The sequence below is a fragment of the Diaphorina citri genome, unplaced genomic scaffold, assembly GCF_000475195.1.
Source record: "Diaphorina citri unplaced genomic scaffold, Diaci psyllid genome assembly version 1.1 scaffold7, whole genome shotgun sequence".
In the NCBI taxonomy this organism is placed as follows: Eukaryota; Metazoa; Arthropoda; class Insecta; order Hemiptera; family Psyllidae; genus Diaphorina; species Diaphorina citri.
In genome coordinates this window covers 99,295-122,202 of record NW_007377446.1, presented here as the reverse complement: position 1 = coordinate 122,202, position 22,908 = coordinate 99,295, and the positions used below count along the sequence as shown (strand labels likewise).

Below are 22,908 nucleotides of genomic sequence, written 5' to 3'. Positions count from 1 at the left end.
CCGCTTGTCCACTTAGGTATCCGGAGTCGGAAAGGCCGCTGTTATGGCTCTGGAGAGAATGAAGCAGTAAGATGATCTTTTAGTTCTTATAATAAAGTATTGTAGAGTCTAATGTTGGATTGTAAAATATGCTGATGTAGTGGTGGAGATAGTAATGCTGAACGTTGAGGAAAATTCAAAAATCCCTTCGAGAAAATGGAAAATTGCGTGTAGATTCCTGCCACAATACTGCCTCAGCGCGGATATGTTTGTGTACTACCCACCTTTACTGTACATTGCTAACCGCTTGTCCACTTAGCTATCCGGAGTCGGACAGGCCGCTGTTATGGCTCTGGAGGGAATGAAGCAGTAAGATGATCATTTAGTTCTTGTAATAAATTCACAACCTACTATTAAGTTATCTTGTAATACAAACTGTAGCTAGACAGCCCTAAAGGATGGGTTAGGCTTCTACTACAAACTGTATACGTGTATACCATTGATGTCAATGAAATTTACATTGTACGTTCCAAATCTGTAAATTGGAAGGAAGACTCCAAAATGTCATTGAATAGTTAAATAATAAAAAATATGTAAATAATAAAATAAATAATTATGTTGGCTTCTGAGACTGTTGGGATACTGGTTGGACACATTTCAGAGACTGGACGGAACATTGTCCGATATCTCTTAGTAGTGCTGTCAAATTTTGACTTGGTGGGGCGTAGCTCTATCGCGCTTCTTGATCATATTTCAACATGATATTGTAGATAGGGGTTAAAATTGTTGTTCCAAATTTGCAGAAGAGGTTCACCAAAATGTATCGAGACAACACTTATATTACAATGTTCCATCTCAGATCACTACGCAACAATTTTAAAAATCACCTCTGATAAACAACATGCAACACAAAACAACGAAACACACATGAATAGAAAAGAAATACATTACGAAAATCTAAACAATGAATTAAAAAACGAGAAATGGGAACGTACTCTAAATTGCAAAAATCCAAATGAAGGAATTCAAATTTTCACAGAAACACTAAAAACATACATTGATAAATATTGCTCTACATGGAATTTACTTTTCTACTTGTCTACTGTTTGCCCCTCCTTTCCCCTATTTCGTTTCCCCTTACCTATTCCTTTCTTTTAGATTTCTGGGTGTCCAATCATCAGTTATCAGTTTATCTGAACCTATTATTTATTATCGAATGCCTTTCACAGAACATACTTATTTTATATTGCTCTACATGGAATTTACTTTTCTACTTGTCTACTGTTTGCCCCTCCTTTCCCCTATTTCGTTTCCCCTTACCTATTCCTTTCTTCTAGATTTCTGGGTGTCCAATCATCAGTTATCAGGTTATTTGAACCTATTATTTATTATTGAATGCCTTTCACAGAACATACTTATTTTACTTAACAATGAAGGATTTTCTTATCCAGTGGAACATCAACGGGCTTACAAATCATCTAAACGAGTTACAGTGTGTCGTAAAAAATTTTAAACCACTTATTATTTGTGTTCAAGAGTCCCATCTGTCCCCTACCAAAAATCCCAAACTAAAACAATTCGATCTATACCGTTATGATTATCTTGACGGTAGTATTGCTTGCGGGGGCGTATGTATATTTGTTAGGAATTCATGTCATTCCAAAGAAATTAACCTTGTTACAAACTTACAATGTGTTGCCGTGCAGGTCAAATTACCTGACTTAGCACAGCCGTTGTGCGTTTGTAACGTCTATCTCCCTCCTCAGTTACAATATTCTGAAGCAGATCTTTCTAATATAAAAGGACAACTTCCTGCCCCCTTTATTTTTGTGGGCGACTTTAACGCCCACAACCCATTATGGGGTGACCACCGACTTGATGTAAAAGGTGAAAAGTACATATGTTAGGTACTTTGATTTTTTTTTTTTTTGTAAATTTTTACCTCCAGTTTTTCAAGCGTTTACCTTAAATTTGCAAATGAATGTAAAAGTAGGTACCTACCTAAATAAATAAACTTAAATGAATAGATACACGATGACACGGTAAGTTCAGTAAGGAAAGGACTTACATAGGGCATCATTTTCCTCGTTCCCCTGTAGAACGGATCAGTGAAGTGCCAGGTGCCCATAATGCCCAGGTCTATGGCTAGTAGTACGCCCACCACCATGAACAACTGATAGTCTTTGATCACCTGTAAAACGAAAGCGGAAATATTAATATTTTTTTTTTTTTTTTTTTAACAGTTGATAGTTTTTTGTCCCCTTTGAAAAAAAAGAAGAGAAAATTTTTTTTTTTTTTTTTTTTTTTTTTTTTTTTTGCTACCTCTCATTAATTTTTTGAGGGCTCCTTAGGTTCCCCTATTCTAAATAGGCCAATATTTTTTTTTTTTTTTTAACATAAACCATTTATATTTATTTTTGAACATAAAGAAGATTGGACATTCCAAAATTCAAATGATTTTTTTTTTTTAATTCAAATTTACTAATGATTTTTTTTTCTTCTTCATAAAGTTTCAATTTCATACCTAATTAACTGTTTTGGCATTTATAATAGTTGGGGATTCGGGAATTAGGGATAACTATATACAAGGATAGTTAGGGAAGTATACCTAGGTAGGTGCCTGTACCTACTTCTTGTTGTTGGGCATAATATGTCCTCTTATGACCACATTTCACCCATATCTCTCTCTCTCTCTCTCTCTCTCTCTCTCTCTCTCTCTCTCTCATCCATACCTCTCTCTCTCTCTCTCCCTTCCTCTCAATCTTTCTCTTCATCTGCCCCTCCCTCTCTCTCTAGCAAGTTCTATGAACCTGTCTTTCTGTTTTGACAAACTGTTCTATCTCTCTCTCTCTCTCATGATTAAACTTTGAACAAGGGTATGTCAAAACAGGCAAGAGAGACAGAGAATTCTGAGATTTATGTCTCTTATGATATGTGGTTGAAGACAGAGGGAAAAGAAAGGGAGAGAGAAACAAAGAGAAAGAGAGGAAAAGGGAGCTCAGAGAGAGGAAGGGGTGAAATATGATGCAACAGGAACGAATTTAGCAGTTTAGAGCACAGTTCGAGGTTAAGTCATTAAAATTTACCACTAATACTTGTTAGAAAGAATGGAGGAGCCCTCGGCACTAGCAATCAGAGAATCCCTTATCTAAGCAGTTACCTCTTATCGGCGCGGCGCGAACAACCTTCCTAAAATTGTAATATGTGTTCCCCATAATATGTCAAAATATGTGAGACCTTGGTTAGACTGCGGGGGTAAAGGGACTTTTCAGTCCTATCCCAGCAGGCTAAACAAGGTATATTCTATTCTATTCTAACTCCAGGGCCTGCTAAAATACCTAACTCGATGGCCTGACTGTAGACAAAGTTTTTACGAGTTCCTTTACTTACGAGTTTGTTCCTTTCTCGAGAGTTCAAAATGGATCGTAAATTGCAGACAAGCTGGGCTAATACTGGAGTGTATGTAGCTAAGTGTGACGTCAGAGCACAGCTGGGGAAACTTTTACCATAACGATATCTAGATTTTTCCAGATTGTAGGTATATGTAAATAAGTAAATACCTATGTAGGTTTACTTGGGTATGTAGTTATGTACCTCATTGTAATTGGGTATGTAAAATATTTAAATTTAGTGAGCTAGAGGGTAGGCTTGGAAAAATTTTCGTTTCTTTCTCCTTCTTTTTGTCCTTTTTTATGTGTGTTACGTGTGAGTCGAGTCCACTGAAGAAGTTTCCTCAATTAACTAGAAAGGAATTTTAATTGTGGTAAAATATGTATAAGCTAAATCTTATGACTTGAGCTAATTAATTGCTAGTGCTCAAACTACCTTCTGGAATCTGGATGCTGGTGGGATCTGGATTCTGGATTTATTTTGTATAATTAGGGATTTTCCCTGTTTTTTTTTTTTTTTTTTTTTTTTTTTTTGTTTTTTTTTTTTTTTCCCTTTTTTTTTTTTTTTTTTTTTTTTTTTTTTTTAATGTGTAGAAGGAGATGACAAAGAAATGAGGAGAGAGACTTACTCTTTTTGCTCGAAAAAAAGAAACTGTGAAAACGAGAATATAATGCTTCTTTTATATTGATCGTGAGAGAATGAGTGGGAGAGAGAAAGAGAGAGAGAGAAAGAAAGAGAGAAATAGGCATACTTACAAAGAGAAGGAAAGGAGGAGAGAAAATGAGAGGGAGGAAGAAAGAGATATATTATGGAAAGAGACATACTTTTAGTTCTAATTACTTAGCCCAAGTGTTTCTGCATCTAAATTATTTGGTCCTAAGTTTTCTCTCTCCCCCTCCCCCTCTCCCTCCCTCCCTCCTCTTTCTCTCTCTCTTTCTTTATTTCTTTCCCTCCCCTCTTGTTCTTTCTCCTTCATTTCCATCTTTCTCATAATTGTCTTCATATTTCTTCACAACATACCTAAAACTTTTCCCTAGTCTTCATCTCTCTCCCTCCTTCTCTCTCTCTCCCTCTCTCTCTGTTCTTCAATCCCTTTCCCTCTTTTGTCCTTAATTTCCTCTCGATTTCTCTCATTCTTTCTCCTTCTGCTTCTCTTCCTTTCTCTCCTTTCCTTGGCATAAATTAGATGGTTAGAAAAACAATGAGTCGAAAAGAGTGAAACAGGAAGAGGAAGAAAAGAGAAGAAGATAGAGAGAGGGGGAAGGAAGGAGGTAGAGGAAAAGAGAGAGAGAGAGAGAGAGAGAGGGAGGGAAGGGGAGAGAGGGAGACAGAGAGACAGGAAGAGAGAGGGAGAGAGAGAGAGACAGAGAGAGAGGGAGGGGGAGAGAGGGAGACAGAGAGAGAAAAGGGAAAGAACTTCGTGGGAAGAAGCAAACAAGGCAAAAGTTTGTGGTTTCCAGATAGTTTTCTTAACGAGGGGACGGGGGTTCGGTACAAGAATCTTCTACCCGCTAGGGGTACCTTCTACTCAAATACAAGGAACTAAACTCCAGCGAAGAAAATGCTGTGGTTTATAACTCTAAGTTCCAAGAACAATGTGAAGTTAGTCTTCTCTGAAACAAACTTGGGTTTATACAGGGTGGATGGTCGAAGTTGTGTCTTCCTATAAATCTGAAGAAGGATATTCTAGTGCCTAGTTTTCTTTTCTTCTTCTGGTGTGAAAGAAAGGGAGCTCTTCCACCCAACCTACTTACCTTTTTGTTGAGCTTAAGGTCGGTGAAGATGGAGTGGACCCGCCAGGTTTTGGAGAACATGGCACCAAATGCCAGACTGAATCCGGCCATGAGGAGCCAGGCACGGGCTGTGCAGATGTACGGGTAGGCCTCGATAGAGGTCAGATTCGAGTCCAGGCCTAGGAAGATAACGCTCATGTAAGTGAACATGCACCCTATAACATGGCACCAAATGCCAGACTGAATCCGGCCATGAGGAGCCAGGCACGGGCTGTGCAGATGTACGGGTAGGCCTCGATAGAGGTCAGGTTCGAGTCCAGGCCTAGGAAGATAACGCTCATGTAAGTGAACATGCACCCTATGATGATCAGGTTGTTCAGGTGAGGCGAGGACATTTTGATATACCTGTGAACAGACGTGGAGACAAGGTTTAGGGTATTGACTTGGCGGAGAACTTTATATTCCAAAGAGGTGTTTTTGGGGGGATTTCATGACTTTTTGTAGTATTGATGGAAGTAGAATCTTCGCTATTTTCATAATTTCAATCTTTATTTGGGAAAGAGATTTTTTTTTGTTACATTTTAAATCAGATTGGATTGGCGGATTGCCGTCCACTAAACAGATACGAAAACCTTGATTTAAATTAAAAATGAAATGGAACTAGTCGAAAATTTCATTTTAATATTTTTCACTAATATAAAACGAGCCACGAATAAATAGAGCTCAAACCCAATTTGTTTTCTGCAGTTCAATTACCTCCTAACTATGCGAGTACCTATAAATAATAGATATGTAGAAAAATAGGAATTAAAATTTCGTAATTTGTGCATCATACACAGATATGAATCATAACAAACATATTTTTGTAAATACATATTGACTCTTTTTAGACTTTTAGAGTATTGTTGGTATTCTAGACTTTTTACCATAACGATATCTAGATTTTTCCAGATTGTAGGTATATGTAAATAAGTAAATACCTATGTAGGTTTACTTGGGTATGTAGTAGTTATGTACCTCATTGTAATTGGGTATGTAAAGTATTTAAATTTAGTGAGCTAGAGGGTAGGCTTGGAAAAATTTTCGTTTCTTTCTCCTTCTTTTTGTCCTTTTTTTGTTGAAGCCTTCCTATCACGAACTTTTTGAAGATCGATTCGGGAGTCTCTACATAACAAGACAGGATATTTATGTTGTGTTCTTTCATATTCGCCGCGGGAAAATTTAATTTTTTTTTTTTTTTTTTTTTTTGTAGCTACTTCTCACTAGTTTTTAGGATCCCTTAAGCCCTTATTCCAAATAGGTCAATAAACTATCTATTAATGACTTTTTTGTCATTATTATTATTTGCAATTTTATAATTAAGGAGCGCGGTAGCGGTCCGCCCCATCAAGTCAAAACAGTTTGACATGTATAATAATATGTAGTTAAGGATTAGTGAGGGAAAACTAGATACCTACAAGGATAGATAGGTAAGTATACCTACATAGGTAGAGACCTATAACCTAGGTACTTCGCCCAGAGGGCGAAACATATCTGTTTTCTATAAATAAAAATACCCTACCAACCCAGTGAATAGTATTAGTTATTTCTTTTACATTAAATTTATCGTTATGGAACTTCATAAAGTTACTGAGTCTTCCATCAAGATAGGTACTTCTTTTTGTTGGGCAAATGTCCTCTTATGACCACATTTTCGGTCATACTTTTTCTTTCTTTCTCCTTCTTCTCTCTCATTCTCTCCCTTCCTCTCAATTTTTTTCTTCCTCTGTCCCTCCCTCTCTCTCTCTAGAAAGTTCTATTTTGGCCCAGCCTGCCTACTCAGTGGAGGTCGCGGTTTTCTCAGTTTTCTCGCGGAATCTCAGAAAAGGCATGGAATTGTATCCTCAATTTTTGGAGAAATCATCCAGACTTCCGACTTTCTTTGTCAACTCATCTTTTCGGATCAAAAGTGGAAGTCGAAAATTTAGCACCTTATGACTTCTACACTTTTCACGCGGGATGACGGATCAGTACCTAGGCTTTTAAAGTAGAACAATGACTATGACTTTTGATGAACAATGACTATGCACCTTATGACTATGACTTTTGATTATGAGGTAATTTGTATGTACGTTGGTCTGAATTGAGGAATTGAGGATACTCTGGTAGAGTCCGGCACTGGTAGTTCAAATAACAAAAACAACCACGAGTTGTGTGTTTTTTCATTTGACTCTCTCGTTCTCTTCGTCCTGCACTGCCTCAGGGAATCTTCGGGAGGGAGGGAAACAGGGAGAGGGTTGTATTTTTGTATTTTTTAATGAGGGAACCTCAGGAGGTTTTTTCTCTCTTGTCCTGGTTGTATAGAAGCTTGCGGTCATTTCGTGAACTTTGTCAAAACGATGCGATGCGGTTACGTACCTTTTTTTTTCGCCAATCGTTTAGGGCAAGATAAAAGAGAGAGAAAAAAGGACCTACGGTTTTTTTCCCTTTCTCTCTTGTCCTGGTTGTATAGAAGCTTGCGGTCATTTCGTGAACTTTGTCAAAACGATGCGATGCGGTTACGTACCTTTTTTTTCGCCAATCGTTTAGGGCAAGATAAAAGAGAGAAAAAAAAGGACCTACGGTTTTTTTCCTATGTTCTTTTTTTTATTCCATTTTGGGTTACTTTCTGGCAGAAATTTTTTAATGTTGTTAATAAAAAAAGAACATGTTTGTCATTTTGCTGAGAGGTAAATGGGAAATTTGAGGTAGAACATGAGTGGGAGAGAGAGAGAGGGGAGGGAGGGAGAGAACAGGGTGTGTCATGTGTTCTGAGAAAAGGCTTTGAGATCAAAGGATATTGCTGGCAGAGATGGGACTTGAAGATCCTTTTTCTCCTCGAAAAAAAAAATCTTCGTTTCAGTAGATAAAAAAAAGAACATTGGTAGTTCAGTAAATTTTAGATCTAACATCTAACTCAGGAAATTATTTTGCTAGGTATGCAACGCGGAAATGCTGTCGTTTTGGAATCTCATCCTTGAATTCAAGTATTGACTGGTGCATTTTACTATTTTAACCAGTGCTAAACTTTATGCGTGAAAAACTTGGGAACACGGATTTATGTGGACACAGTTTAACTTGTTCTCTCTCTCTTTTTCTCTCTTCTTTTACCTCTCCATGTATTGTACCTTTCTTTTTCTATCTTTTCTTCTTCCCCTCTCCACCTTTCTTTCTCTCTCATCCTCTTCCTCCACCTCTCTATGTACCTCATTTTCTCTCCCTCCCTTTTGACTTCTCCATCTAATTTTCTTGATTTTTCTTCCCTCCCTTTCTGCACTCACCCGCTATCTACCCTCTTCTTATTTTTTCACCTCTATCTATCTCTCTCTTACTTTCTATATCTCTCTCTCTCTCTCTCCCTCCCTTTTCCTTTCCTTCTCCCTCTCCATTTTCCTTAAAAAAAAAGAAAAAAAAATCCCTCAGTTCTCAGGAACAGGGATCTTGTTGTATTTTTCTGTCATTCCAATCTTCCTCCTGTCAAACAATGCTGGGGTTTTCATTTTTCCTGTCCATTATGTGTCCAGGAATCTCTACCACCCATGTGTCCCAGAAATATGTGTTTTTGAGCTCAGGAAAGTCCATAGATGTTTTCAAAATTTTGATGTGCGATAATTGCACCTTGTTACGTGACATTTTAGGCTAGTATTTTACACTGTGGACAGCTGGACAGTATACTCTAGAATTTGTGTTCTTTCTTTTTTTTTAGCTAAATTCCCTTTTCATTTTTATTATTTTGCAAGAACAAAGTCATTATATTTGTGCGAGATGAAAGAAACACAAGCATGTATTGTGTATGTTGTACCAATGTGTAGGTAGGTACGCTTTCAACGGAGAAAATGATATTACTTTTTTTTTCGAATTGAAAATTTGATTATTTCTGCTTTTGCAATCAAATAAATTAATTATTTAAGGAAGGAACATGCCTTTTTCATTTTTTTGTGTAGGTTTGATAGAGGGTATATATATATATGTAATATACCTTTACCTATTGTTTTTTTCATACTTCTTTTATTTCGGATTTTCATTAAATTAATATGGAAATAATTCCCTCGCTCTCTGGAGTCAAGGGACTTTTATTTGCTTCTTTTCTCATTTGAAATTTCAATCTCAAATTAAATAATGAAAATATATTACTTCTGCTTTTGCAATCAAATAAATTAATTATTTAAGGAAGGAACATGCCTTTTTCATTTTTTTGTGTAGGTTTGATAGAGGGTATATACTCGTATATATGTATATGTATATATACCTTTACCTATTGTTTTTTTCATACTTCTTTGATTTTAGATTTTCATTAAATTAATATGGAAATAATTCCCTCGCTCCCTGGAGTCGCGGGACTTTTATTTGCTTCTTTTCTCATTTGAAATTTCAATCTCAAATTAAATAATGAAAATATATTATACATGTTGGTAGCAGGAATGTCATTTTATGTTTCACGTGTGTTCCATTAAAATTTTAAAGGAGCGTCTGCACAACAGTTGATCGATGTCGTTTGACATCGACTGGAAACTGGAACCCATATAAGGAACCTAGACTTGGTAAAACCAGATAATTTTTGAATTACAAAAAAAAAAAAGTTAATAGATAGCCGAACGAGATTTCAGCGAAGCCCATCGACCATAGCGTAGATGCTGCGCTCTTTTCTACTCAAATACAAGGAACTAAACTCCAGCGAAGAAAATGCTGTGGTTTATAACTCTAAGTTCCAAGAACAATGTGAAGTTAGTCTTGTCTGAAACAAACTTGGGTTTATACAGGGTGGATGGTCGAAGTTGTGTCTTCCTGTCCATCTGAAGAAGGATACCTACAGTACGAGATTTCAGAAACTAAGTGAAAAAAAAACTCTTTAGTGACACTCAGAGTAATCGATCAGAGTAACTCACTCTTTAACTCCATATGGTAGGTATACAGAAGCCCACTGGAAAGAGTAGGTAATTTTATAGCTCACTCCTCACTCCCTCAATCACCCACTCACTCACTTACTTTCTCACTAACACTCACTTACTTTATCACTAACACTCACTTATTCTCACTAACACTCACTTACTTTCTCACTAACACTCTCTTACTTTCTCACTTATAACTCACTCAATCACTCATAGAAGCACTCATTCACAGATTCACACACACTCACTCTCTCATTCACTAATTCACTCACTCAATCCCTTACTCACTCAGTCTCTCACTTACTCACTTAATCCCTCCCTCCCTCACTCACTCAATCCCTCCCTCACTCACCCATTTACTAAATCACAGACTCACCCACTCACTCACACTCTCTCACTCCCACACTCACTCACTTACTTACTCACTCACTCAGTCACAGACTCATCCACTCACTCACACTCTCTCACTCCCTCACTCACTAACTCTTTACACAACTCTAGTGCCTAGTTTTATTTTCTTCTTCTGGTGTGACAGAAACCAGCATCCACTCATTCCCAAGTAATTAGAGAACCGAGGCGGACGAATTTATTATTTTTAATTCACTCCTTTTGCTTGTACATTTCTACTTCTACAGTTTGTGTGCTTTTTCCTTCTTATTTATTTTCATGTACAAAATGTCCCTGGAACAAGTGAACACCCCTGTTGAACACCTACCTAAATTTACCTTCAGGCTTGGCATAGGATGTAAAAGGACCTAGCAATTACCCTGCAGGATGGGTAGAAGTCCCGACTGTATAAACAAGGTATACTCCATTTCATTGATCTGTTGAACACCTACCTAAATTTACCTTCAGGCTTGGCATAGGATGTAAAAGGACCTAGCAATTACCCTGCAGGATGGGTAGAAGTCCGGACTGTATAAACAAGGTATACTCCATTTCATTGACTAGAAATCTCAGCACTGCGTGGTTTCCCAAAGCCTCAAAGGCTTCTTTACGATCAAGTACATTTGACTAACGAGTTTCCTGATAACATAGGTGCCGTTGTCGCACTTGTAGCCAGGAGCAAGAATAACAACACGGAGTATGAAGATAAATTAAACAACGAGGTAATGGACGCCAGCAAAACATCAAAGGAAAACGTTAAGTATCATATAACACGAGATTTATCACCAAGAGGACACTACATTACACAAAATACACCACACCAACAATACATTAAACAAATACACCACACTAACAATACATTAAACAAATACATCACACTAATAATAGTAAATTAAACAACGAGGTAATGGACGCCAGCAAAACATCAAAGGAAAACGTTAAGTATCATATAACACGAGATTTATCACCAAGAGGATACTACATTACACAAAATACACCACACCAACAATACCTACATTAAACAAATACATCACACTAATAATACATTAAACAAATACATCACACTAATGATGTACACATACATTGTTAATATTATGTTTAGATTAATGGACACCTGTTTCTCTGTGGGATTAGAACACTTTTGTGATCTATTTTCTAATGCCTGGTTTCTGGTTTCACAGTTTGATGGTTAAATTAACCCAGAGGATTTGTCTTCCAGATAGCAAACTTAAACAAACAGCTGGAAAAGGGTTTTTGATGGTTATAGGTACTCATGAGTCATAAGAAGAAGTTAATACCACATTGCCACAGGTTTCATTCTGCAGAAATTTGTACCTATGTGGTTGAACCTTCATACCTGGAGTTAAGTCCATTTTTCTCATGTTATAAAGTGTAAAAAGAAGGGGGGGGATACTCGTATTAAATTAAAGACAGGAGATTGTAGGTTTATGGAAAATTGTCATTTGTCCCTTAAAAACATGGTAGTAGGTATTTGAATTCGAAGTGAGTCTCCAACTCCAACACTACAAATTTGTGACAAGTTCAACCTTTCTGTTTATTTCACTAAAGAAAAGAAAGGGTCCATATGGCGCTGAAAGTGTAAAGGCAGGAAATTGGATTTTCAAATTTCCAAAGTCAACTATGAACAATTCGTAGAAATCCAAGAGACGCAAAATAAAAAAGGCGGTAGAGATAGAGATGGAGATGGAGGGAGAGATTCCGCAAAGGTCAGGAAATTGTTCGGGATATTTTCATTTTATTTTTCTAGAAACGAGGAACAAAAAAGCACCCAGAAAAACGGGGACCCGCCACCACACACACTGAGTCGTGTATCTATTCCTTCCTTTCTCTTTGGAAAATAATAGACCTCATGTTACAAAGTGTAAAAAGAAGGGGGGGGGGGGATATTCGTATTAAATTAAAGACAGGAGAGTGTAGGTTTATGGGAAATTGTCATTTGTCCCTTAAAGACATGGTAGTAGGTATTTGAATTCGAAGTGAGTCTCCAACTCCAACACTACAAATTTGTGACAAGTTCAACCCGTCTGTTTATTTGACTAAAGAAAAGAAAGGGTCCATATGGCGCTGAAGATGTAAAGGCAGGAAATTGGATTTTCAAATTTCCAAAGTCAACTATGAACAATTCGTAGAAATCCAAAAGACGCAAAATAAAAAAAAAGGCGATAGAGATGGAGGGAGAGAGATTCCGCAAAGGTCAGGAAATTGTTCGGGATATTTTCATTTTATTTTTCTAGAAACGGGGGACAAAAAAAGCACCCAGAAAAACGGGGACCCGCCACCACACACACTGAGTCGTGTATCTATTCCTTCCTTTCTCTTTGGAAAATAATAGACAGTCATAAATTTGAGATTTTCGCTCAACAAAAACATCCCAAACCCCTTTTTTCTGCTTTTCCCTTCCATTTCAGCGACATATAGAGTTGTTGTTTTTTCTCTTTCCTATTTCCAAGCTTCTTGTCCCTGGAAACCCTGAAAATTATTTTGATCAATATATTATTATTTTTGTGTGAGAGTTCCACAATTTTCTCTCCATTTCCTTTAAAAACCTTAAAAAAAAAAAAAAAAAAAAATATGGAAAAAGTACATCCTTTACTTGCAGCTCGAACACCAAAAGTATTGTGTGGACTAAACGTACTAAATGGGATGTATTGTATCTTTTCTTGCCTATAATCGTTGTCGATGGGGATGCATGAGTAATCGTCAAAAGAAGAATTTTATTGTCCTGACGTCGCGTCGCGTGGAGATTAATTATCACTTATATCAAGTTTTCTTGTTTTTAATGATGCAAGGCGAGAAATGTGTTTTTGGCCCAGCCTGCCTACTCAGTGGAGGTCGCGGTTTTCTCAGTTTTCTCGCGGAATCTCAGAAAAGGCATGGAATTGTATCCTCAACTTTTGGAGAAATCATGCAGACTTCCGACTTTCTTTGTTAACTCATCTTTTCGGATCAAAAGTGGAAGTCGAAAATTTTGCACCTTATGACTATGACTTTTGATTATGAGGTAATTTGTATGTACGTTGGCTCTCGGTCTGAGTTGAGGATACTCTGGTAGAGTCCGGCACTGGTAGTTCAAATAACAAAAACAACCACGAGTTGTGTGTTCTTTCATTTAACTCTCTCGTTCTCTTCGTCCTGCACTGCCTTAGGGAATCTTCGGGAGGGAGGGAGGGAGGGAGACAGGGAGAGGGTTGTATTTTTGTATTTTTTAATGAGGCCTCCATTTCCAACCTTTATCTCGTCCCTCGTCCCGTTCTCCCTCTCTTCCGACCCCATCCATCTCCTCTTCTTCTATTACATTTTCCTATTTTTTACTTCATTGTTTTTCTCCCATGTTTCATTTTTAGCTCCCCTGAATTATCTCCCTCGCCATTCCCTCCAGACTCCCTCTCCATTTCCAACCTTTATCTCGTCCCTCGTCCCGTTCTCCCTCTCTTCCGACCCCATCCATCTCCTCTTCTTCTATTACATTTTCCTTTTTTTCCCATTTTCCTATTTTTTACTTCATTGTTTTTCTCCCATGTTTCATTTTTAGCTCTCCTGAATTATCTCCCTCACCATTCCCTCCAGACTCCCTTTCTCTCCTTCCCACTTTAATGAGACAGTCTCTTGCCCAGCACTTTGTCATATCGGGGTGATTTATGTTTCCCGAAGAGACCCAATTGTCGACGATTTTTGCGTCTGGTTGCTCTGATGCTATGAAGCTTGTTATTTTCTTTTATTCTTTTCCTACATAATAGTATGTTATTCTTTTTTTTTTGCATTATTTTAGCAAAGTTCCCTGCTTCTTTCTTTGTTTTATGGTTTTGCTTTTTTCACGACAAACTCTTGCCAAAAAACCAGAGTGTGTGGTAAGGAATATAATCCCTGAAATGAAACAAGTAGTATCTAGATTCTAGAACCTAGGTATTATCTACATGAAAATGTAGGTAAGAGTATAACATACGTAAAACAAGAACTACCTAGCAGCTAATAGCGATACGGGTGGTAGTTACCTTACAATCCTTACATGTATAAAAAAGTTGAATAAGATGCATAAATAGGACATTGTTTTTACATTTAATCATGTGTTCTGAGAAAAGGCTTTGAGATCAAAGGATATTGCTGGCAGAGATGGGACTTGAAGATCCTTTTTCTCCTCGAAAAAAAAATCTTCGTTTCAGTAGATAAAAAAAAAGAACATTGGTAGTTCAGTAAATTTTAGATCTAACATCTAACTCAGGAAATTATTTTGCTATGCAACGCGGAAATGCTGTCGTTTTGAAATATCATCCTTTTTTTTAATTTAGGTGCTTTAACATTTTAATGTCCTTCGCACGAATCTCATCCTTGAATTCCTTGACTGGTGCATTTTACTATTTTTACCAGTGCTAAACTGTATGCGTGAAAAACTTGGGAACACGGATTCGCCGAATAGTTTGTCGGCATTAAATTTCAACAGGCAGTTGCCGCAATGCCGTAGAGCGGATATCAGCTGTGTCCACACCTAGTCGACCTCGTCGATCGACGTCGACGTAACGGGGTGATTTATGTTTCCCGAAGAGACCCAATTGTCGACGATTTTTGCGTCTGGTTGCTCTGATGCTATGAAGCTTGTTATTTTCTTATATTCTTTTCCTACATAATAGTATGTTATTCTTTTTTTTTGCATTATTTTAGCAAAGTTCCCTGCTACTTTCTTTGTTTTATGGTTTTGCTTTTTTCACAACAAACTCTTGCCAAAAACCAGAGTGTGTGGTAAGGAATATAATCCCTGAAATGAAACAAGTAGTATCTAGATTCTAGAACCTAGGTATTATCTACATGAGGATGTAGTTAAGAGTATAACATACGTAAAACAAGAAATACCTAGCAGCTAATAGCGGTACGGGTGGTAGTTACCTTACAATTCTTACATGTATAAAAAAGTTGAATTAGATACATAAATAGGACATTGTTTTTACATTTAAGTTTTTCTTTTATGATATTTTTTATTATTATTATTATTTTTATTTTGCAAAACAGGATGCTACTAACTTAATAAAAATTGAAGGAGATGGGGAACTAAAAAACAATAACGACATGGGAAAGTGAGTAAAATAAAAGAAATAGGCGGAAAAGGAGGAGGAGGAGGAGGGCGAACGAAAAGGAGAAGGAAGAAGAGAGGAAGGTCGAAAAGAGAAAAGGGAGGTAGAGAAGGGAGGAAAAAATGAAAATTAAAATGAGAAAGCGCGGTGAAAAGGAAGAAAACAATTTTAAAATTGCTTCCAGTGAAATAAATATACAAACAATAACAACTGGGGGAGGAAGAGAAGGGAGGGAATACACACATATACAATGTACCCAAATTTTAGGAGAGATTTTTTAGAATGAGGAAGAGAGAGAAAGAGAGAGGGAGAGATGGAGGGAGAGAGATAAAGAGTGAGGGAGAGAAAGAGAGAAATTTTAAAACACAATAACAACGGGGGGGGGGGGGAAGAGAAGGGACAGAATACACACATATACAATGTACCCAAATTTTAGGAGAGATTTTTTAGAATGAGGAAGAGAGAGAAAGAGAGAAAAGGAGATAGAGCAAGAGAGAGGGAGAGATGTAGGGAGCGAGATAAAGAGTGAGAGAAAGAGAGAAATTTTAAAACAATACATAACTAGGTATGTAGATTGTAGACCTTTCGTTGGAATTGGAATCTTCAGGGCAACTTGGTAAAAGAAAAAGAATTTTGCAAAGATTCGACAAAGGAGAAAGCCAATCGAATGTAAGATAAACCCAATTACCTGACTCTTACAAAGCATGCATACATGCCTCCTAAACTCCTATATGTAATATTGAGAAAATCGAGTTTATATTCCCTCTCCCTACCTACTCGTAGTTAATTCTCCTGTATTCCTGTTTTACTTTATCCAGGAATCTAACGTCGTTGGAATTGGAATCTTCAGGGCAACTTGGTAAAAGAAAAAGAATTTTGCAAAGATTCGACAAAGGAGAAAGCCAATCGAATGTAACATAAACCCAATTACCTGACTCTTACAAAGCATGCATGCATGCCTCCTATACTCCTATGTAATATTGAGAATATCGAGTTTACATATATTCCCTCTCCCTACCTAGTCAATTCTCCTGTATTCCTGTTTTACTTTATCCAGGAATCTAACTTTACATATTCCCGTATTATAAACTCTCAATGCTCCTGTATTTGCCACTCTTCAGTTCCTTACTCTCGAGGATGTATTTAGGAAGGAGCAAGTTCGGGATTGGGGCAAAATCTACAACTCTACAGTCCCCCACTATTGTATGAAATCTCCTTCATTGGGGATTTTTCGCTTCCTCCTCCTTCCATGTAGATTTTTCCTATAGTTTCTTTTCCCTCCCAGAAGGTTGTGTAATATGTGTTGGAACTTGTGTAGTCTTAAGGAGGTTCTATATTTATTTGTATTTGTATTATGTAAAAAAGTAAACTATTTCAATTTCAAAAGTTTTCGACCCGACCTATAAGGGGTCAATTTTTGGAAATTTCAACGAAAGGTCTTCATTCACAAGACTTTTAAATTAGTTTATGTTTGGCGAGTAACGTACCTCTCATCTATCTATCTTCTATTATATTTAGGTGGTGCTCGTCAATATCTTGATTATATGCATTGATGTACCTCCTAAATCCATACCTGACTAGACCACACCCCCATTTAGGAAGGAGCAAGTTCGGGATTGGGGCAAAATCTACAACTCTACAGTCCCCCACTATTGTATGAAATCTCCTTCATTGGGGATTCTTTCGCTTCCTCCTCCCTTCCATGTAGATTTTTCCTATAATTTCTTTTCCCTCCCAGAAGGTTGTGCAATATGTGTTGGTACTTGTGTAGTCTTAAGGAGGTTCTATATTTATTTGTGTTTGTATTATGTAAAAAAGTAAACTATTTCAATTCAATTCAAGTTGATTTACACCTCAAATAATTGGATTTAAGACACGTTACATATTCGTACTTGTCTTGTAAAATATTCCTCATTCCTCTTCAATTTACCAATACATTTTTGCGGACACGGAATTATAAGCAAGTTACAGTTCAGGTAATTTCAAAAGTTTTCGACCCGACCTGTAAGGGGTCAATTTTTGGAAATTTCAACGAGAGGTCTTCATTCACAAGACTTTTAAATTAGTTTTTGTTTAGCGAGTAACGTACCTCTTATCTATCTATCTTCTATTATATTTAGGTGGTGTTCGTCAATATCTTGGTTATATGTATTAATGTACCTCCTAAATCCATACCTGACTAGACCACACCCCTTCCCCAATTTTATCTTAATACACACTTCTTTAGTTTGAATAAATAATGACGCTCCTAGGTGTAAAAGAAAACAACTTGCCTTCCCTCCTCTGTAAATTTATTCCTTAGGTATAGCTCTACTTGGGCGTTTAAACATTTAGCTATACCTATTTATACTTGTATGCTTTAAACCTTTTAGGTGTAGTTTATATCTCGAAGTTTCATAATACAACGTAGACAAAACTCTCTCCCTGTTCTCTCTCTTCTCTCTTTCTCACTCTTATCTTACCACACTCTCACATGTATTAGAAAGTTTTTCAAATTAAATAACTTGGCTTAGGGGAGACGTACCTTTATGTAGGGTCCCGAGACCCGAGAGTAGGACACAATAAATTGTGTGTAATTAAGTTTAACCTTTTTTTTCTCTTAGTCCCATGTCTATTGTGTATAGTAGGTTAAAATTTTACTACAAAGGTACTACTGTAAAAAAAAATCTCCCTTATAGCCATAAAAAAAGGCTAAAAAGCAATAACCCACGGCGTGAACGACCTGACATTCCTGTGTTAAAACGCCTTATCCGAAGGAAAAAAAAGCAATAACCTAGTTTCTGAGTTCAAAGTTGCACTCTTAACAACTTTAATTACCTATCTAAAAAAAAAAAAGAGTGTATTCGCTGAATCTGCTGCAGACCAGGATGTCTCCAAAGTCCAATATTTAATTGTTATACGAGAAAGTTGACGAAGAAATGCTTGTCTCAACAAAAACTTTTAATGGGTACCTACTACCTAATATTCATAACGTCTAATTAGAACATTGAAAACTATTAAAACCAGACACTTGAATCTCATAACATCCAGACAAAAAGCTAATTCATTTGGGACATCTTGTAGCTGACAGTCCTAAATAAAGTGACACTAAACGTATACCTACTTGAGAAACAGAACTGGGTTGTTTCAGAGGTTCTAAACTTTAGCTTCTAAACTTCAAGGTTTACCTGCATTGATAAAATTATTTCACAGTTGATCATTTTCTTTGAAACCAAACAAACGGATAGCTCCCAAGTTCCTGTACTGAGATACCACTAACCAGGGGCTAACAAGGTCCCTATATTGGAGTATCACTGCCCTAGCATTGTTTTCCATTTCCCGAGGCTTCAAAATAAATTATGGAGCGAAAAAGTTTTCCCAGATTGATTATACCTCGTGTACACATATGCATACTGACATACAAGGAGCATTAGTTTTGCTCTACAAGAGAGTGACAGAGATAGAGAACTCTGAGGAGTTTGATGAAGATATAAAAAGGTAGAGAGGGAAGAAAAGACATGGAGAGGAAGGAAAAGGAAGAGAAAGAGAATGAGATGGGAGAGATAAAGAGAAAAATGGGAGAGAGGGAAAGAGAAAGCCGAAAAGCCCTGGGTTTAAATGAATTTCTAGTACGCAGATTCAAACCTCCTAATTGGGTAAACATTTTCAAGTTCTCAAGCTTCGCAATAGTTTCCAATTTGAAGAAATAAATCCTCACAATTCCAAGAAGTTCACTCTGTGTTGACTGTTGAAGTGACTTTCTTCGAAACTTTCCATCAAGTCAAAGTCAGATATAAAATCTGTTGACTACTTTTAAGTACCAAAGATTCATCCTTAATGAGATGAATAGAATATTACGGTAGAAACACATTACCATCACGTCACATCACATCATGAGAGCTCTCGTGACGCCTGTCTTGAACGAGATTACCTACAATATTATGGCTCACTTGACGTGACGGTTTGCTCTACATATCACACCTTGTACTATATTAGGAAGGAAATAAAGTGAAAACATTACGGGGAAAAAATGTTACCTTGTAACAGTAAAGGTTATGTTTGTACATTTGTAAAATGTTTTCCAGGAGATGACAATTTTTTTCTATTGCCACTCCCACCAGTTTTACCCATAGTCAACAAAAATTGAAATTTTTAGAATAATCTCACCACCAGAGTTGATGCAAACTTCACAGAATTCTGTCCGTGATATTTTTCCACTCTAGTAATTATGGACACAAAGTTACCCTAGTCTCGGATGGCCATCCATCAAAAGCGGTGTCAGGAAAACGAGAGAGGGAGAGAGAGAGAGAGAGAGAGAGAGAGAGAGAGAGAGAAATACTGACGCTTGTAGAATAGACAGGACCGTCAGTGATGGTAATTCATAGCGTGACGTCATTCTGTGTAGTCATCAGTATTTTAGGTACATCATATTAGCAAGCATGGAGCTGGGGAACTTAGACCCCAGCTGTAAGCATATGGGATAGGTCAGAATGTGGGATGCCTACCATGCAAGCTGGCTAGAGGTTAATTTTAAAAAATGAAGAAAATAAACAAAGTTTGGTTTGTCCGTGGATTTTGGCATTGGGCCTTGATTTATAGCACATGTTTAAAATAAAAAAGATAAAAAAAATATTGCAGCAAAAATATACCAGCAGCCCAAAACTTCACTTAAGAACGCACCCTTTGGCCCTTTATTCTGGTCTATTACCACAGTTTTCTGTTCAAGATCAATAGCCGCTACTAGTGTTAGGTGAAACATACCACAGAACTGTTCAACCAAATTAAAGAGAACCATTGGGCACGAAAGGAAAGATCTCATCAGAACCATTGAAGTGGATATTTTTTCAAATATGTCAACCTAGCCGAGAGGGTTACGAGGGTTCTCCTCATTTCTAGCAGGTAACCTTTGAAGTTTTTATCCCTGGCTTGAAGTAGAGAGAGATCATTTGAATTCTGACAGAACGATAGGAGAGAAAGAGTAGGGGAGGAAGAGGAGGAGAAGAATTAATTGAATTAACGCCACAAGGCATGGTAGTTTTGAGTACCTAGGTATGTACGGGAAGGGAGGATAAAAGGGGAGGAATGAGGAAGAGGGAGGAGCAAAAAGGTAGGTTGTTTCCCGAAGGTTTTGTGTGGGTTAAGTGGAAAGATGGGAAGGAGAATGAGAAAGAAAATGAAGAGGAAGATGAAAACAAGGAGGAAGGGGATTAGAAGGGGGAAGAGTTATATACCTATTTATACTTGTATGCTTTAAACCTTTTAGGTGTAGTTTATATCTCGAAGTTTCATAATACAACGTAGACAAAACTCTCTCCTCTTTCTCTCTCTTCTTTCTCTCCCTCCCTCTCTCTCTCTTTCTCACTCTTATCTCACCACACTCTCACATGTATTAGAAAGTTTTTCAAATTAAATAGCTTGGCTTAGGGGAGACGTACCCTTATGTAGGGCCCCGAGACCCGAGAGTAGGACACTATAAATTGTGTGTAATTAGGTTTTAACCTTTTTTCTCTTAGTTCCATGTTTATTGTGTTAAAATTTTACTACAAAGGTACTACTGTTTTTTTAAAAAAAAAAATCCCTTATAGCCATAAAAAAAAGGAAAGACGGGCTAAAAAGCAATAACCCACGGCATGAACGACCTGGCATTCCTGTGTTAAAACGCCTTATCCGAAGGAAAAAAAAAGCAATAACCTAGTTTCTCAGTTCAAAGTTGCACTCTTAACAACTTTAATTACCTATCTAAAAAAAAAGAGTGTATTCGCTGAATCTGCTGCAGACCAGGATGTCTCCAAAGTCCAATATTTAATAATTGTTATACGAGAAAGTTGACGAAGAAATGCTTGTCTCAACAAAAACTTTTAATGGGTACCTATGGTCATAACGTCTAATTAGAACATTGAAAACTATTAAAATCAGACACTTGAATCTCATAAGATCCAGACAAAAAGTTAACTCATTTGGGACATCTTGTAGCTGACAGTCCTAAATAAAGTGACACTACTTATACTTAAAGTTAAAAGTATACCTACTTGAGAAACAGAACTGGGTTGCTTCAGAGGTTCTAAACTTTAACTTCTAAACTTCAAGGTTTACCTACCTTGATAAAATTATTTCACAGTTGATCATTTTCTTTGAAACCAAACAAAGGATAGCTCCCAGGTCAAAGAGAATGAGATGGGAGAGATAAAGAGAAAAATGGGAGAGAGGGAAAGAGAAAGCCGAAAAGCCCTGGGTTTAAATGAATTTCTAGCACGCAGATTCAGACCTCCTAATTGGGTAAACATTTTCAAGTTCTCAAGCTTCGCAATAGTTTCCAATTTGAAGAAATTAATCCTCACAATTCCAAGAAGTTCACTCTGTGTTGAAGTGACTTTCTTCGAAACTTTCTATCAAGTCAAAGTCAGATATAAAATCTCTTGACTACTTTTAAGTACCAAAGATTCATCCTTAATGAGATGAATAGAATATTATAAGGTAGAAACACACTACCATCACGTCACATCACATCATGAGAGCTCTCGTGACGCCTGTCTTGAACGAGATTACCTACATTATTATGGCTCACTTGACGTGACGTGACTTGATGGTAGTGTGTTTCTACCTTAACTCTTTGTGGTTAAAAGTAAGAGATAGAATGTATTGTTCAAAAACATTTTGTATTGTCATACGAAATTCTGTATTCATGTTAGACGTACATCAAAGATCTGATGCAATTTCTCGGAAATGGTGTACCTACCTACTCGTGGAGCATAGTTAGAGCTATGTCTCCACTCCCAACAAGTCAGCATTTATTCGACATCATACCTCACTTTTGTAAGCAGTACGCGGAAGGAGAAGAGGATCAGACATTATTTCTGGGCGTCCCGTTCGTGAGACCATTCTCATCATTATGAATATTATGATCATATATTATGATGGTGATATTTTTGTAGATAGGCAAAACCCAAGGAAGTAGGAACCAGAAGAAGTCGACTTGGAATGAGGATCAGCATCTCGAAGACGATTTGCTATGCCCACACGTTGAAATTTGTTCGCGTCTTTCCGATAAAGGTCGAAGAATGCCGATCGTAAAATCCCGAGAAAATGAAGACGTAGCTTGCCAGACGTACACTGATACTGATATTATGGATGCTATTATGTGGGCTAATTAGGCAGAATCTCTCCCTCATTTTCTTCGTATTTTTCCCTAATTTTCCGTTGTTCTCCATTCTTTCCCTCCCTACCTCTTTCTTCCTTTTCCCTCTCTACCTCCCACTCTTTCCATTTTTTCCTTAAATGAAATTTCTCATTTATCTTCATTATCTCATCATCGTTAATTTTCTGGCCCGTTTCAACAATTCTTCAAGTATTTTTTCCTTTTCTCAGTTTATACCTACTGAGGAGGTGAGAGAGAGAGAGAGAGAGAGAAATACTGACGCTTGTAGAATAGACAGGACCGTCAGTGATGGT

The 22,908-nt window shown here is 37.2% G+C and overlaps 1 protein-coding gene across 1 annotated transcript; it reads right to left on the bottom strand.

Moving 5' to 3' along the window:
* Positions 1-294: 294 nt before the first annotated feature.
* Positions 295-5,300, bottom strand: LOC103524937 (gamma-aminobutyric acid type B receptor subunit 2-like). Its single transcript, XM_026820074.1, has 3 exons — positions 5,124-5,300; positions 2,013-2,170; positions 295-331 (listed from the first exon to the last, which is right to left on the bottom strand). Exons 1-3 carry the CDS (start codon positions 5,298-5,300, stop codon positions 295-297), a joined length of 372 nt encoding a protein of 123 aa, XP_026675875.1.
* Positions 5,301-22,908: the final 17,608 nt, after the last annotated feature.